At 46.3% G+C, this 14,232-nt stretch overlaps 1 protein-coding gene and 1 non-coding gene across 3 annotated transcripts in view; one reads left to right on the top strand and one right to left on the bottom strand.

Annotated features, from left to right (window-relative positions):
* Nucleotides 1–14,232, top strand: part of Col22a1 (collagen type XXII alpha 1 chain) — a 231,373-nt gene that overhangs the window by 113,131 nt on the left and 104,010 nt on the right. For both annotated transcript variants that reach the window (XM_036209012.1, XM_036209013.1), the window contains exons 28-36: nucleotides 174–236; nucleotides 699–752; nucleotides 3,665–3,706; nucleotides 6,643–6,675; nucleotides 8,656–8,709; nucleotides 8,985–9,038; nucleotides 9,838–9,891; nucleotides 11,725–11,778; nucleotides 13,481–13,534. In XM_036209012.1, the coding sequence (XP_036064905.1) occupies nucleotides 174–236; nucleotides 699–752; nucleotides 3,665–3,706; nucleotides 6,643–6,675; nucleotides 8,656–8,709; nucleotides 8,985–9,038; nucleotides 9,838–9,891; nucleotides 11,725–11,778; nucleotides 13,481–13,534 (462 nt within the window). The remainder of the gene's footprint in view (nucleotides 1–173; nucleotides 237–698; nucleotides 753–3,664; nucleotides 3,707–6,642; nucleotides 6,676–8,655; nucleotides 8,710–8,984; nucleotides 9,039–9,837; nucleotides 9,892–11,724; nucleotides 11,779–13,480; nucleotides 13,535–14,232) is intronic.
* Nucleotides 5,133–5,205, bottom strand: Trnan-guu. The gene has a single exon. It is a non-coding gene; the product is annotated as a tRNA-Asn (tRNA).

Raw genomic sequence — 14,232 nt, 5'->3', positions numbered from 1 at the left:
CAGGAAGGAGCTTGGGGTACCCTAAAACAGATTCTCTAGAATTTCCTTTTGTGCAAGGCTCTACTTTCCACATCCCTAAGCTCGAAATTTATGAGGGGATGTAAAGCATGTGACCCAGGGCCTCTTTCACAGGGAGAACCTCCCACTGGTACCTACCTGTTTTGTTCTTATAGGGGGAAGTTGGCCTTCCAGGTTCTCCGGGCTTCCCAGGAGTGCGTGGGGAGAAAGGAGACCAGGTAAGTGTGACTGTCTCTTCCCAGCAGGGCTACTGGGCACTGTGATTGTGCCCAAGGAGAGAGGGCCACTTCTGGAGTCTAAGACCTTTGGGATGATGTGGTGATTATGACTGGGAGAATAGAATAATTCTCGGTGTTGAAGGAGGAGAAATAAAAAGAGATCAGAGTCTAGATTCCCTTAAGCAGAGATGAAAGGACTGTTGGGAAGACACCTCTGGGAAGAGCGGGGCATCTTCAAAGGAAATGGGGGATGTGATACACCGAAGTCATGAGTCAGCTGCTTCAAGAGCCTGCTTGGAGTCAGGCTTTACTGTGGCAATGAGGAAAGGACAGAGATGAGGGATGAGGAACAGGTGTGAATGCACATCCCCATTGCCCAAGGCCAAAGTGCCCTTACCTAGACAGGCAGTGGTTAGCACTACTTTGGGTTCTAAGACTTTTGAATTCTATTTTTTATTTTAGGGAGAAAAAGGTGAACTGGGACTTCCTGGGCTGAAAGGTGCCCAAGGTGAAAAGGTAGGAGCTGCCTGCTTTCATCCTCACCACAAACTTTCCCAGCTGATTTCCAGAGGGGAGAGAGAGAGAGGACAGAGAGTGGGTTTTACAGGATGTATTTGTATTGCTTCAAAGCATGTTTCCGAGTAACCCTGACACTCAGAAGCATTGTTACTCTGTCTTAAGGATCTGTCAACACTGACATTCTTTCTCCTCCCCCAAGAAAGCCTCTGGCTAGATAGTGATCTTATGATCTTTGGGGCAGTTTAGAATGTCATTTCTCCACCCAGGACCAGAGTAGGACCCAGAGCTCACTCTGACCAGTTGTCAAAGTCCTTCAGATTTAGTTCCTAGTGTCACAGGCTGCTGATCTTGAGAGAAGGAGGTTCATTCATCCACACTGACTTCCAATCCCGCTGATATCTGACCAACTTCCTCCCAGTAGACTCACAGAGTGATGATGTATGGAGCTGATTTCTTGGGTCCAGGGGTCAGTGATGCTCAGAGGCCTCTAGTCTCCTTCCCCCTGAAAGGTGTCTGCTCTGACATTGCACTTTCCACACTTCATTTTCAGCCTACCTTCTTCCTTTCCCGTTCCTTGACTCCAGCCATGTTGACAGCATGGCCCTGGGTGAGGCTCCCCAAGTCTGCTGATTTCTTAATGTCCAAGAAAGAGCTCTCACTTCAAATGAAAGAGAGATAGTTTGTCCTGGTGTGACGTACGAGCACCCATGACCCCAAATACTGTGTTTCCCACAAGGTAGTGATTTCATAAAGGTTTCCTAGAAACAGAACAAAGGAGGTCATATGTGAAGATGCTTTCCAGATACATGAGTGGAAGCACCAGATGAGCAGGTTGCAGCAGAGTGGAGGAAACTTCTGTTATAGGCTGCAGATGTTACATGATGACACTTTTAGCTTTTGGGTTAGTTGATGCTAGTGCTGTGTTAATACATTTTAAAAGGTTTCCCTGACAGCCACGGATTGTTAGATCAGACACGGTGGGAACGGGATGACGCCTGCAACATTCCAACTTTCACAGAGTCCTAATTTGATGTCCTAATCAGTCAATCAGCCATGGAAGGTTCTAGAGAAGATGCCACTTCTTTCCAGGAACTTATGTTCAAACTTGGGTTCTCAGAAATGCAATTTCTATTAGAGATACTTCTTTCCAGAATACAGAGGCTTAGGGAGACTACAGAGCTGTAATGGTTTTGGCAGAATTGCGTGTAGGCTGCTAAAGAATCTGGGTCATGTTATGTTCCCTAGAGATTTGGGTACTAAATGTAAATTAAGACACTAAGGCAACACTGCACCCCCTCTGACTGGGCTTTGAAAGTCCCTGCTTCAGCCTTGCCTTCCATTGATACATTCCTTTTCCTGGTCCTTTTGCCCTATACTTAGCATCTTGGAACTGGGGATAGTAATTCTTGCTTGTCAAGGGCGACTGAGAGCTGAAAACACACAGAGAAACAGGATTGGAATCCAGACCTATCAATGTCAAAGTCATCTCAAACCTATGGCTTTTCTGAAGTCAAGCCTCTCACTCAAAGTGGGAGAGTCTCCCTCCCGCAACCCACTCTACTGGCCATCATTCTTCCTGTACAGCTCTGGGGATGGGCAAGGAGACTGCTACCAAGGCATCCTGTGTCCTCTGCTTTAGACACCTCTTCCTGTGTCTCTCTCCATTTGCACCAGTTTGTGTGCTTGTCCACACCCCACACAAGGAAACATTGGGTTTAGATGCCCTGGCTTTGCTAATGGCAGGGTGATAGGGTAGGCATGATCATCTCCAGAGCTCTAGAACATAGACTTGCCCTGTCAGGAAGGAGGCAGAGAAGTCAGTCATCCCATGACTCTGGGAAAGGTACTCCTGGAATTTCTCCCATGTCAGTCCAAGTGAAAAGTTGGGTTCTGAGTGTGAAACCAGCTGCTTGGCTGGCTGCTTGCCTGTGTTTGTGCAGCAGGACTGAGGCTTTTGGGTCTCAGGGTCTTTATTTTTACAACACAGAGGAAATCACACTAACAATAATAAATCAGACTTAGAAAGACAAATACCACATGCTTTCTCTCATACGTGGCATCTAGATTTTATAGAATGTGTACGTGTATGATATATGAGACAACGTGAATATATATGACATTAAAGTAAAGGAGGGCTATTTGGATAAGGAAGGGGACTATCAGGAGGATGGGGTGCAGGAGCAGAGTGCATCATATATATAATATAAATATATGAAAATGTCATTCTGAAACCTATCATTTTGTATACATGAAAAACTGAAAATATAAATACTTTGTGGACCTACCTACAGAGATTAATCAGTTCACAAAGATGAGATCCATAAGTTAGAATGTGCTTTGTAACAGAAGGAACAAACAAAGGAATCCTACCTTTTTAGTGCTTATGGATATGGTAGAATTGGGTTTCAAGTTCAACTGAATCATCTCCCAAACTTGTGCTGTTATGGTAACAACCCTGGTATATGTAGGGATAGATGCATAAGAGAGCAACCTGCCTCTTTGGAGGGGCTCTGGCAGCTCTTGGGGTGTCTCCAAGGGAACTAGACTTCAGTGTGGCCTCTGAGCTAAAGCACATGTGTGGGAGCATTTGCTATAACAGGTCAAACACTGGCTTTAATGGTAACAGTGGAAACAAATTCAGTATCCTCACTATATTTCAAAATTCTAGAATGATACATAGTACTTAGATAACCTGCAGATACACAGGTCAGTCTAGATACTTTAAAATACATATCTGAGATATTTTATAATTTAGAGTGTATATGTGTATCTGTCTGCCTATCCCTCCAGGCCCTAAAGTCTGTGCAGGGAGAATGGTTGTTTTCTGGGGGGGATGTGTTATTATAGACCTTTTCCTGCCATAAGCAGAATTGACAGGATTAAGATCATGCTTTTTTCATTTCTTCTAGGGTGAGGCTGGTCCAGCAGGGCCCCCTGGCTTACCTGGAAGTGTAAGTTACTCTGACTCTAATCTTATCCCCTCCTCTGAATTCCCAAGGCAATGAGATTTCCTCTACACCCATCCTTGTGTGTGTGTGCATGCACATACAACACACACACCCCTCACCACTTAGTTATTGATATCCTCTGATAATGGTGATAAGTTCACCATTAGCTAGGAAGCTCTTCCTTGTTTTATTCACTTTATTCAACAAAAGCACAATTACTGTTCATCAGAATATATCATAGACACTGAGAGTATATATCCATCCATACATACAGGGAAGCTGAGATTTGGAGAAGAGAAGCCATTTGCTCAGGGTAGGACCTCAGTCTCATAACCCAAGATTCCTCTCCCATCTTCCACAGACATTTTCATTGTCTAGGGATTTTCAAGGCTATCTGATGACATTCTTAGCTTTTCATTTGGTGGTCTGTTAATATATTCCAATAGATTCTTACCTAATAGTGGGTAGAGATTTAGGTCAGGTACAGCAGTGAATATGAATGGCTGTGAATGGAGGAAAGATAGCAAAAGATAATATGGTTCTGTATTGGCAACATTTCATCTTCCCATGATCACAAAGTTCTGATCAGAACCTGGTAGCATATTTAGCATAAGGTGTAGCTTTTGTCTGGGATCTTTAGTTTATATTAATAAATATAAGATGGCCACTTTAGTTATCAGTTACCTGATTCCCAATAATTCTGCAATGGGCCTGGTTTTGGAATTATTTTTTATTTCAATATTGCTTTTGCTTTTTGTGATTCTGTTTGGGCAGTTGACAGAGACATTGCATGTGGCTCCATTCGCAAGTCCTGGCAGGCCTGGAGACAGAATACCCCTCTGGCTGGAACCAGGTTTTAGCCTTTTCCTTCTACCAGCACCAGTGTCCTGGAGAAAATAAAATTTCTTGAGGGGTTTGTTCATAGGGCAAGCACCATTGTCTTTCTTTAGAATATGTTCTCTCCTGCCAGGATGGCTACATTTATCTAAAAACTTTGTGTATATTGTAGTATTGCTTATAATGATGACAAATTACAAAATATCTACATGATTATAATGTAGGAATATACATATGACAAAATCCAATTTTATACAACAAACACAGATGTAGTGGATAGCCATCCCAGCATTGGCCTGGAAGTTCCAACCCCCATTGAGGCTTTGGTAATGGTCACACCCACAAGGCAGGGCAGAGGAGGAAGCTGAAGACCAAGGATCAGGAGGAGGTCTCTTGCTTGGTTCCAGTACCCTGGAAGCTAGAGGTAGACCGAGCAGAGTTCTCCAGAGAACACCGCCAGACTGCGCTATACCTTTGCCAGACCCTGCAATCTACCCCTTCATTTGTAAGTTACCCCACAAAATAAACCTCCCTTTTAACTATTATTAAGGCCACTATGTGGAGTGGCCTTAATAATTTCACCAATATCTGGCGCCCAACGTGGGGCACGAACCCACGACCCTGAGATTAACAGTCTCATGCTCTACCGACTGAGCTTGCTGGGCTGGTTGCAGAGGATGGTTAGATATTGGTGAAATTATTACGGCCACTCCATGTAGTTAAAATGAAGGGGTAGGTTGCAGGGTCTGGCAAAGGTATAGCACAGTCTGGCGGTGTTCTCTGGAGAACTCTGCTCGGTCTACCTCCAGCGTCAGGGTCCCGGAACCAAGCGAGAGACCTCCTCCTGATCTTTGGTCTTCTGCTTCCTCCTCCGCCCTGCCTTGTGGGTGTGACCATTACCGAAGCCTCAATGGGGGTTGGAACTTCCAGGCCAATGCTGGGATGGCTATCCACTACACACATAGGCACACATATCCTCGCATACACACATTTGCACAACCCCATAGACATATAAACACACACACACACACACACACACACACACACACACACACACATCCATGTACACACATGCATACAAATACACTCATGCTCACCCATACACACATACACATACTCTGTGGTCTTGAAATTTTATGGATAAACACACTAAATTGAACAAGCTAAGCAGGAAAAACCAGTTTGTGAATCATTGGCTGTTGAAGGATTGAAAGCATGGATGTCAGTTTCTGACCCTCCATGGTCTTCTTGTTCAGATGCCTTCAGGAAGCTCATGTCTCTGACTTAAAGCCCAGTGGAGGCAGATCTCCACCTGTCACCGGCTGGTGATCATCCCTTGGTACATGTGATCTACTACCAATAATGTACTCAGGTTTACTATTCATCTGCTTCTTGCACAAAATGATGTCTTTCCACATCTTCATAGTTGCTCATAAACATTCACGTGGGCTCTAATGTGTGAAATACATTGGTTGAGCTGGGAGGAGTCTGTAACTGGAGACTTGAAGGGAAAGAGAGGAAGCTATGTTTTACCTTTTATGGTGGATCTTCGTTTTCTTGGCCTACTCATTTTGTTTCTCAGGCTTAGGCTCTGGGCCAACCACTGGCAGGTCTCAGGCCTCATAGAGAACATATAGGTTCCTAGAGGAGGGAGATTAAGGTGTACAAATAGGAAAAGCAGTCAAATTATCCATATTTGCTGATGATATAGTAATTTACATAAAACATCTAGTAGGTTGCCCATACCCTAGTGGACAACTCCATACTATGTACATATGGGCAGCACTAATACTCAGTATGCCATTTAAAAGAAGAGGACATGAAGCTGGGAGGGAGGGACATACAATGGTGGCGTTTGGGGATAGTTGGAGGGAGGGAGTGGGGAATGGATATTATCAAGATACATGGCACACATACATACATATTTTGAAGAATGTATAAAAAATACTAACACCCCTCCCAGAAAAGGCAGATATAAAAAAAGGCACTTCAAGTCTGTGCTCTTTGGCTCAGCAAATCTCTTAGAGGCAGCAGGATCTTAAAAATGAAATGGAAGGCGCCTTAGATTCTGAACTTTCTAACCTGTGTGGTTTCCTTTTCAGCCATCAATGTTCACACCACACCCGAGAATGCCAGTAAGTGCCAGTGAGCCCTGGATGTAGCCTGGTGTCTCAGCACATCTGCTGATGCTGTGGGGTGGGGGGTGAGGGGTGACCATGGCAGTTGGAGTTTTCTGGATTCGATTCTCAGCCATTCATGCTGGGTAGGTAACATCAGGGTTTCTAGAACTTGTTCCAGAAGATGTAGGGATAAATTATTACAAGAACCTGGTTCTGATGGCAGGTAGACATTCTAGGAACATAACTCAGTGGTCAAGAGCTAAGGCTGCTGATTGCTTTGAGAGGAAGGATATCTGAGCTGCCAGAACATTCTCTGTCAGTGTTGACAGTGAAGAGACCAGCAATGGGAACACTTCAAACCCTCAATCCCCAGAAGTTGGTTGCTCCATAGAGACAATTTCCAGAATATTCCATTCAGGCTGCTTGGAGAGTTTTAGTTTTAGTGGCTTCCTGCAGACACTGAGACACTCAACAGAAAGGTGGAAATCAGCTCCACAGCCTGCGGACTAAAGGCCCGTTTCCTCCTTCTTCCATGAAGTCCTCTGGAAAATAACTATTTTCAGAATCTCTTTATGCAACTGACAATACTGAGGCCAGGATATGTTATTTTGATGACACCACCACCACCACCACCACCACCCCACACCATCCTCCTTTTTTTAAATACAGTCTCACCCTGTAACCTTGGTTGATCTGTGACTCACTGTGGAGACCAGGGTAGCTTCAAATGCAGAGATCCTCCTGCCTCTGCCTCCTGAGTGCTTGGATGAAAGGCTACCATGTCTGGCTCCTCTCCTTTTGTGGTTCTTCTCCCATTATGATATGTTCTGTGTTTCACAACACAGGACAGCTAAGAGGGTGGAGTAGAAAGACATACAGTCTCCCTTTCTTCAATAAGTTGATGCAACTTCAAAGACAAAGATCTTGTATATGATAGAAAGGCATGGAACCGGGGGACACTGAGTCCGATGCTGAAGTTTTTGAAGAATAAGGAAGGACGTTAAGCTTTGAACTTGAGACAGGGAAGGAAGTGCAGGGGGCCCATCTCCATGCAGCTCAGTTTCAGGGGTTGTCAGGAGATGTCTGTCAGCCATAGCAGCTGCCTTTAGTGATGTCTTCATCTGCCTTGGTGTTTCAAGGCTCATCTCCCATATACAGGCAGGCTGCCCACCTCACTGCCTCCCTCCCTGCACACCTCTGCCATCTATTAATTGGATGCCTGCTTCTGAACCTTCCCATTTCCCCCTGTTGGATGCACCTGAGCCTGGGGGATTAAAGCTAGTCAATAGATGCTCCATAGAGACAATTTCTAGAATATTCCACTGGAAGAGCAACTAAGGGGAGAGGGGGGTGAGTGTGCTGCCTGTCCCCCACTTTGAATCTCAGCGGGGCTTCCTTCTTTCAGAATGTGTACTTTTGAGGAAGTCAGTAGTCACTCTTAGACTCAAAGCAAGGAGATTACATCTAAAGGAAATTTCTGCATTTTGAGGCAAAGACTTCCTCCCTTTTCTGTTTGTCAAGAACTGAATCTGCTCAGCAAATCTCTCTCCACATCTCCCTCAAGGAAGAGATTGACTTTGAAAGACCTCGCTCTGCCTTGCATTCATGGATGAGCTCTTCTGTGTCACTCAGCCCTGAGTGGGAGGGGACAATGGTCAGACCACTCAAGTCTACAGTTGAAACCTTAACAGACTTCATGGAGGAGGCACTGGACCCTGAGGATGCCTAATAGGAGGATGTGGGCAGTTTGGGGTTCTCTTTCCCTGAAGAAGAGACTCTTACTGTTCAGATCTGAACAGTAAGTTAGGATCACTCTGAGGCACAGGAAACAGAGAGAAGAGCCCCAGATCCAGCCAACAGGAACAGCTTTGGATGTAGTCACCATGGCGGGGGGGGGGGGGATCCTGTGTCAATGCTAAGGGGAGGGGCAATGTGCTGGAAGCATTAGATGGGGTCATTCTCGAGTCACCTGTACCATGTGCTTCTAACCAACAGGGAGAGCAAGGGCCGAAAGGAGAAAAGGGTGACCCTGGTGAACCTGGAGCTCTGGTGAGTATCTATACCCCAGATACTGCTTACCATTCCCCAAGTTCCCTGAAGACCAAGAGTCCAGGCCTAGCTGGCTCTAGGTCTGAACCCCACTGGCCACATTGCACACTGGAGGATTAGTGAACTGAATATATCCTGTTTTAGTCCTCAGAACTTCAGTGTTAGGGCTTCTGTGGATTTCAGATTACAACTATTGCACATCCCCACACACAGCCCCATCTGCTCAGAACAAGAGTGCTGAGCTAGTTCAAGAGCATGGTTTTCTTTCATTGCAGGGACCCCAGGGTCATCCTGGAGAATTGGGCCCTCGCGGACCCACTGGACCTCCGGTAAGAGAGCTCTTTGTGCACCTCTTAGTTCCTGGCCCATGCTGCCTCTGGTCATGTATTCCTTCCTGCCTTATGCGCCAGTCTTCTGACTTGACATTTTGTGAATTCTTACGAGGGTGTGTGTGTGTGGGGGGGGGGGGTATTGGAGACATGGTTTGTGGCAGTCTCCAGAACAAAGGGTCTCAGCATCTTGCAAAGTTGCCCCCCAAAGCAACTACCTGGACCAGCCTCTGGGGTGCTGGTTGTCCCTGCCCTTCCACTAAAAGTAAGCTGTGGCTGAGGGGAGCTCCCTTAGACTCAGTGTTCTGGAGACAGGTTGCCCAGGAAGCAGGGTTTCTCTCGAGGACCAGTGCATTTTCAGACGCAGGGAACTGGCTTCTCCTCCCCAGCCATTGATGGGCAAGTGGGTTTAGAAGATGCCCAGGACATATTAGCAATTATATTTTATTTTTCTAGTATGGTTTGGGCTGAGAAGATGTTTCCTGACAATTGTTTAGTTATTTTGGGGATGGGGGAAGGGGCCCTATATGGTTTATAAGAACCTATTAGTTGTTTAAAACCCCCGCGGTCATGGCTGTCTAACTCTGTACCTCATTTACTTTTACATAATAGGTCAAGGATGATAGATAGATGATTTTAGGGGAAGTGCTGGGCCAGGGAATGGTGGCTTTTCTGCACCTGTTTTCTTTTCTGTCTTTGTTCTGGTAAGTCAGGTTTGGGCAGCAGGCTAGCAATACACAAGATGGCAGGCCTCTGACCTACCTCTTTTTTTTTTTTTTTTTTTTTTTTTCCTGCACAGGGCGCCAAGGGACATGATGGTGCACATGGAGCTCCTGGAGCAGCTGGAAACCCCGTGAGTCCTTCTGCCCTGCCTTACTTCTGAGGACATCTTAGAAGGGGGTGAGGCAGATGAGCATCTTTTCCCTGGCTCATAGTTCTGGACTAACTGGGATGTGACTAAGAAAGAACACTTGTGGGGCTGTCCAGACGTGTTCAAGGTAGCATTTGATCTTGAAGCAAAATGGAAGCTGTTCTGTTCTGTACAGTGTTCTTCTCAGGCCTGGACTTTGTCCACATGTCCAGCCCTGAGACAAATTCCCTCCTGTACATACAAGGATGCTATGCAGACACAGTCCCAGTGCAAGCCCATGCTGTATATGTGTAGCAGATACATATCATGCTGTATCAGTAAGAGAAATCTTCAGTGCACCAAGAGGACCACTCCCAGATGTTTGCCATTCTGAGCATTGTGTCTGGGTTCAGGTCCACATATACATACTCTAAGGATAGAAATCCAAGTTACACACATTCTCTCTGTTTCTCTCTCTTTCTGTGTGTCTCTGTACCCTTCCTCTGTTTTCTCTATGCTTGTCTCCATGTTTCTGTGTGTGTCTCTCTCTCACACACACAGAGACCCTCAAACACAAAGCAGTAGCTAAGTAATCATACAGATACACACTTCCCTGCAGGTACCTGACTGGCCTCCCAGGAGTGGTGGCCAGTTAGCAAAAGGAGCATCCAGTGTGCATTCTGGTCCTAGGGCTACAGAGACCAAATGTACTGGCCAGAACATCATTATATGATCAGGTCATCTGTGACTGGGGCTTAGAGGAGATGGGGTCAGCCATGAAGAGTGATGTGTGGATGATACAGAAGGTGCAGATGTGGGTGTTTCCTGTATCAAAGACAACCTGCCCTGTGCTCAGCCTGGGTAGAATGGAAGCAGTTTGGGTAAGGAGGCTAGGAGTGTGCCCTGTGATTTCTGACCGACACACAGGGCCTGTGATAGTAGATAACACCAAGAACCTAAGCAATGTCTAGTACTTTGTGTATCCCTTAGTTCCCCTTCTATGGCACTGACCCTCCGAAATGAGCTCAGCCACACCCCGTCTGAGTCACGACCCAGTCGTCAAGGTCTAATTGATGTCCACTTCAGAAACCAGTCACCCGTCATCCGGTCAAGCACACACATGTAATGTGCAAACAGGCTCACACACATGGATTCCCACTTCCTCCTCCACTCCCTCCCCAGATGCTCTTGCTCTGGGAATGGTGCCAGCATCTTCAGCATGATGCTGTCTTATAGCAGCCTTCTTAGACGCATAGAGACCCGTGATCACCTGCGACCCAGTAGCTCATCACAAGCCCTCTCTATCCACCCTCCAAAAGTCCCTTTCTGTCCATCTCATGGTCAGCCACTGCTCAACCCTATCCTTTATTATCTGTGTGTCCTGCAAGATTTGCCCAATGTCCTTTAACACCTCAGTTCCAGGTGCCTTTTCTTGATAACTCAACTCATAACAATTCCTTATGTATAGGATCAAGGATGACGGTCACCTAAACATCTTAAGCATGCTGGGTGGCTTTCTTCTCTGCCTTCCTCCTGCCATTTTCCCTACCCTGCTCCTCAGCAACTCCCCCATCATAACCCGGCCTTGAGGAACTATGAGAGTCTTCCTGTCTCTTGTTCACTCCACCACCAAGCCAATTCACTTGAGTCTGGAGAGTGGAGATACTATAGTCTCAGTGCGGGGTAGGTTGTAACATCTATGAGTGTCAATTTGAAGGTTGTTCCGGCAGTTCAAGGTGAACTGAGTCATATGAGACATGTATGGGGAGTCTGGCTGGGGTCAGTTGTTTGTAGCCAATACATTTGGCTTTTCTCAATTGCTCCATCTCTGATTAGGGTGCTCCAGGACCTGCAGGACCTCCCGGTCTCAGTGGCCCTCCAGGAAGTTTGGTGAGTGTTATGAAGAGAGCAAGAGGGTCAGTGTGGGTCGTGAACCTTCAGTGTCTGTCATGCTTCACTACCTTACCCTCCTTCCCATCCACACAGAGGTGTGGGCAGGAATGCTCCACAGGAGGGTACATCAGGGTACTAAGGAGGGCAACCCAGAACATTACCAACCCAAGGTTCTAGGTAGCACTCCAGCTCCATAGGTGATAGATGGACTTGGACTGATGACAGAGAGGCTGATGTTGGACATTTCACTGATGTTGGGATCAACATCAAGAAATAAGTGACCCCAAAGGAGTCAGAGGTCCCGATGGCTGTTAGAGATCCAGGTTCTAACCTAGCTTTTCCCAAAAGTGATACTAAGACCTTGGTCAGCTGTTCCTAAAATCTTTCATCTGAAAAAATGAGATAGGGTTAGGTAAGCTTATCTTTTGGGTCCCACATCAGTTTCTGAGATTCCTCCCCTCCCTCTCCCAGATGGAGCTCCAAGATGTCTCTTAATGGGCTAGTTTTATGATTCAACATAAGCATTGATTTAGCCTTTCATGATTTTCAGTAAAATACACAGTGGCATCTGGTCACAGGCTACAGAGGCTTTGTCTTCTGCAATAGATTAGGCCAGGTTTGCTCTCTAAAACCTTCCCAGGTAGCTGTGACTCAGAGGACAGTTGCATGGCATTTAGAGTCTTAATGCACAATACGTTATTTCATCCACATAGCAAGCCTGTTGGGTGGGTACCATCCTTCACCCAATTTTATGCAGAAGGAGATGGAGGAGGAGGAGACTGAGTCATGGGAGAAGTAGTTGGAATGGCTCTTTCCTGTATAGTCTTTCCTTTCCCGCATGCGTACATAGTCAACATCAGCCAACCCTTTTTCCTTTGCCCATCCCTGCCTTGGGCTTTTGAAGAGCATCGTATCCAGTCATCTACAGGAAAGGGGCAGAATTGATACCTGAAGTAGCTTCAGGGTGGTGGGAGAAGAAACAGCCACCTCTTTAAATATATATAAAAAAAATGCTTTGTATGTGTTTAGGTGTTTGCCTTCAACACACTGTGTACCACTGTGTGCTGGTGGTTATGGAGGCCAGAAAAGGGCTTCAGGTATCCTGGAAATGGAATGCGTAGTTGTGAGCTACTTTTTAGGTGTTGGGATTTGAACTCAGGTCCTCTGGTAGAGAAGGCAAAGCTCTTAACCACTGACCCATCTCCCTACCCCCAGTAGCCTCATACTTTGCCCTAAGGTGAGGTTGCTCTACAGGGTGTTCTAGGTGGGCTCCAGAGACCTCAGCATGACTCAGCTCCAGTTGCTCAGTGACTGGCTGGCTGTTTTCTTTCTCATGACTGTATGCCCACCCTGGTGTGTCCACAGAATCCTTGAGGTGTTGGGGAAAACCTCACAGACACTGGAAGGGTAGGTCTCTGACACCAAGTCAGGTTTTGGGGATTTACTGAAACCTTTTTGGTATCTACCCTCACCTGGTCTGTCTACTCAAAGACTAAAGGTATGAGGGGCAAGCATTGGGCAGACCATATCTATTCTCAGAGTTCTGATGTACAAGCCCCATGGCCAGGAGATGGGCATTAGTGAGTTTAAGACAGGATGGGAAACATGTGAGAAGAAGAGAAAGGAAGCCTGGGGACATACCCATGGGGGCTAATATCCTTCAAAAACTGACCATGTGAACAACCCTCCTTTTTTTCAGGGTCCCCCTGGCGTCAGAGGTGCCCCTGGGAAAGATGGGGAGCGTGGGGAGAAGGTAAGATCAATGCAGACTGCAGAAAGACATTCTGTTGTTGAAGGCTTCACTTGGGCAGTAGTTGAGGAGCTCACATTGCTCAGGGCTGGCCTAGGGCCCAGGCACAAGAAGAGATTGTGTGAGGGAGATAGGGGAATGTGACATCTCATACTTCCCACCCTGGGGTAGAGTAATGCCCCCTTTACAGATGCCAACAGAAGCTCCCAGGGACTTTATAGTCCCATATCTGCTGCTGGTGAGCAGCAGAACTGAATCTCACTGTATGTCCCTCTTTGGACTCTAAAACCTTCCCAGGTAGCTGTGACTCAGAGGACAGTTGCATGCCATTTAGAGTCTTAATGCACAATACGTTATTTCATCCACATAGCAAGCCTATTGGGTGGGTACCATCCTTGACCCAATTTTATGCAGAAGGAGATGGAGGCAGGAGGAGACTGAGTCATGGGAGAAGTAGTTGGAATGGCTTTTTCCTGTATAGTCTTTCCTTTCCCGCATGCGTACATAGTCAACATCAGCCAACCCTTTTTCCTTTGCCCATCCCTGCCTTGGGCTTTTAGAGAGCATCGTATCCAGTCATCTACAGGAAAGGGGCAGAATTAATACCTGAAGTAGCTTCCCATCATTCACCAAACACCATGGTTGCCAGGGAACCCTTCCCAAGCCTGGGAAAGTATTTTGTTTATTAGAAGAAGGAAACA

This window comes from Onychomys torridus, chromosome 16, assembly GCF_903995425.1.
Source record: "Onychomys torridus chromosome 16, mOncTor1.1, whole genome shotgun sequence".
Classification (NCBI taxonomy): domain Eukaryota; kingdom Metazoa; phylum Chordata; class Mammalia; order Rodentia; family Cricetidae; genus Onychomys; species Onychomys torridus.
This window is presented reverse-complemented; position numbering and strand designations above follow the sequence as displayed.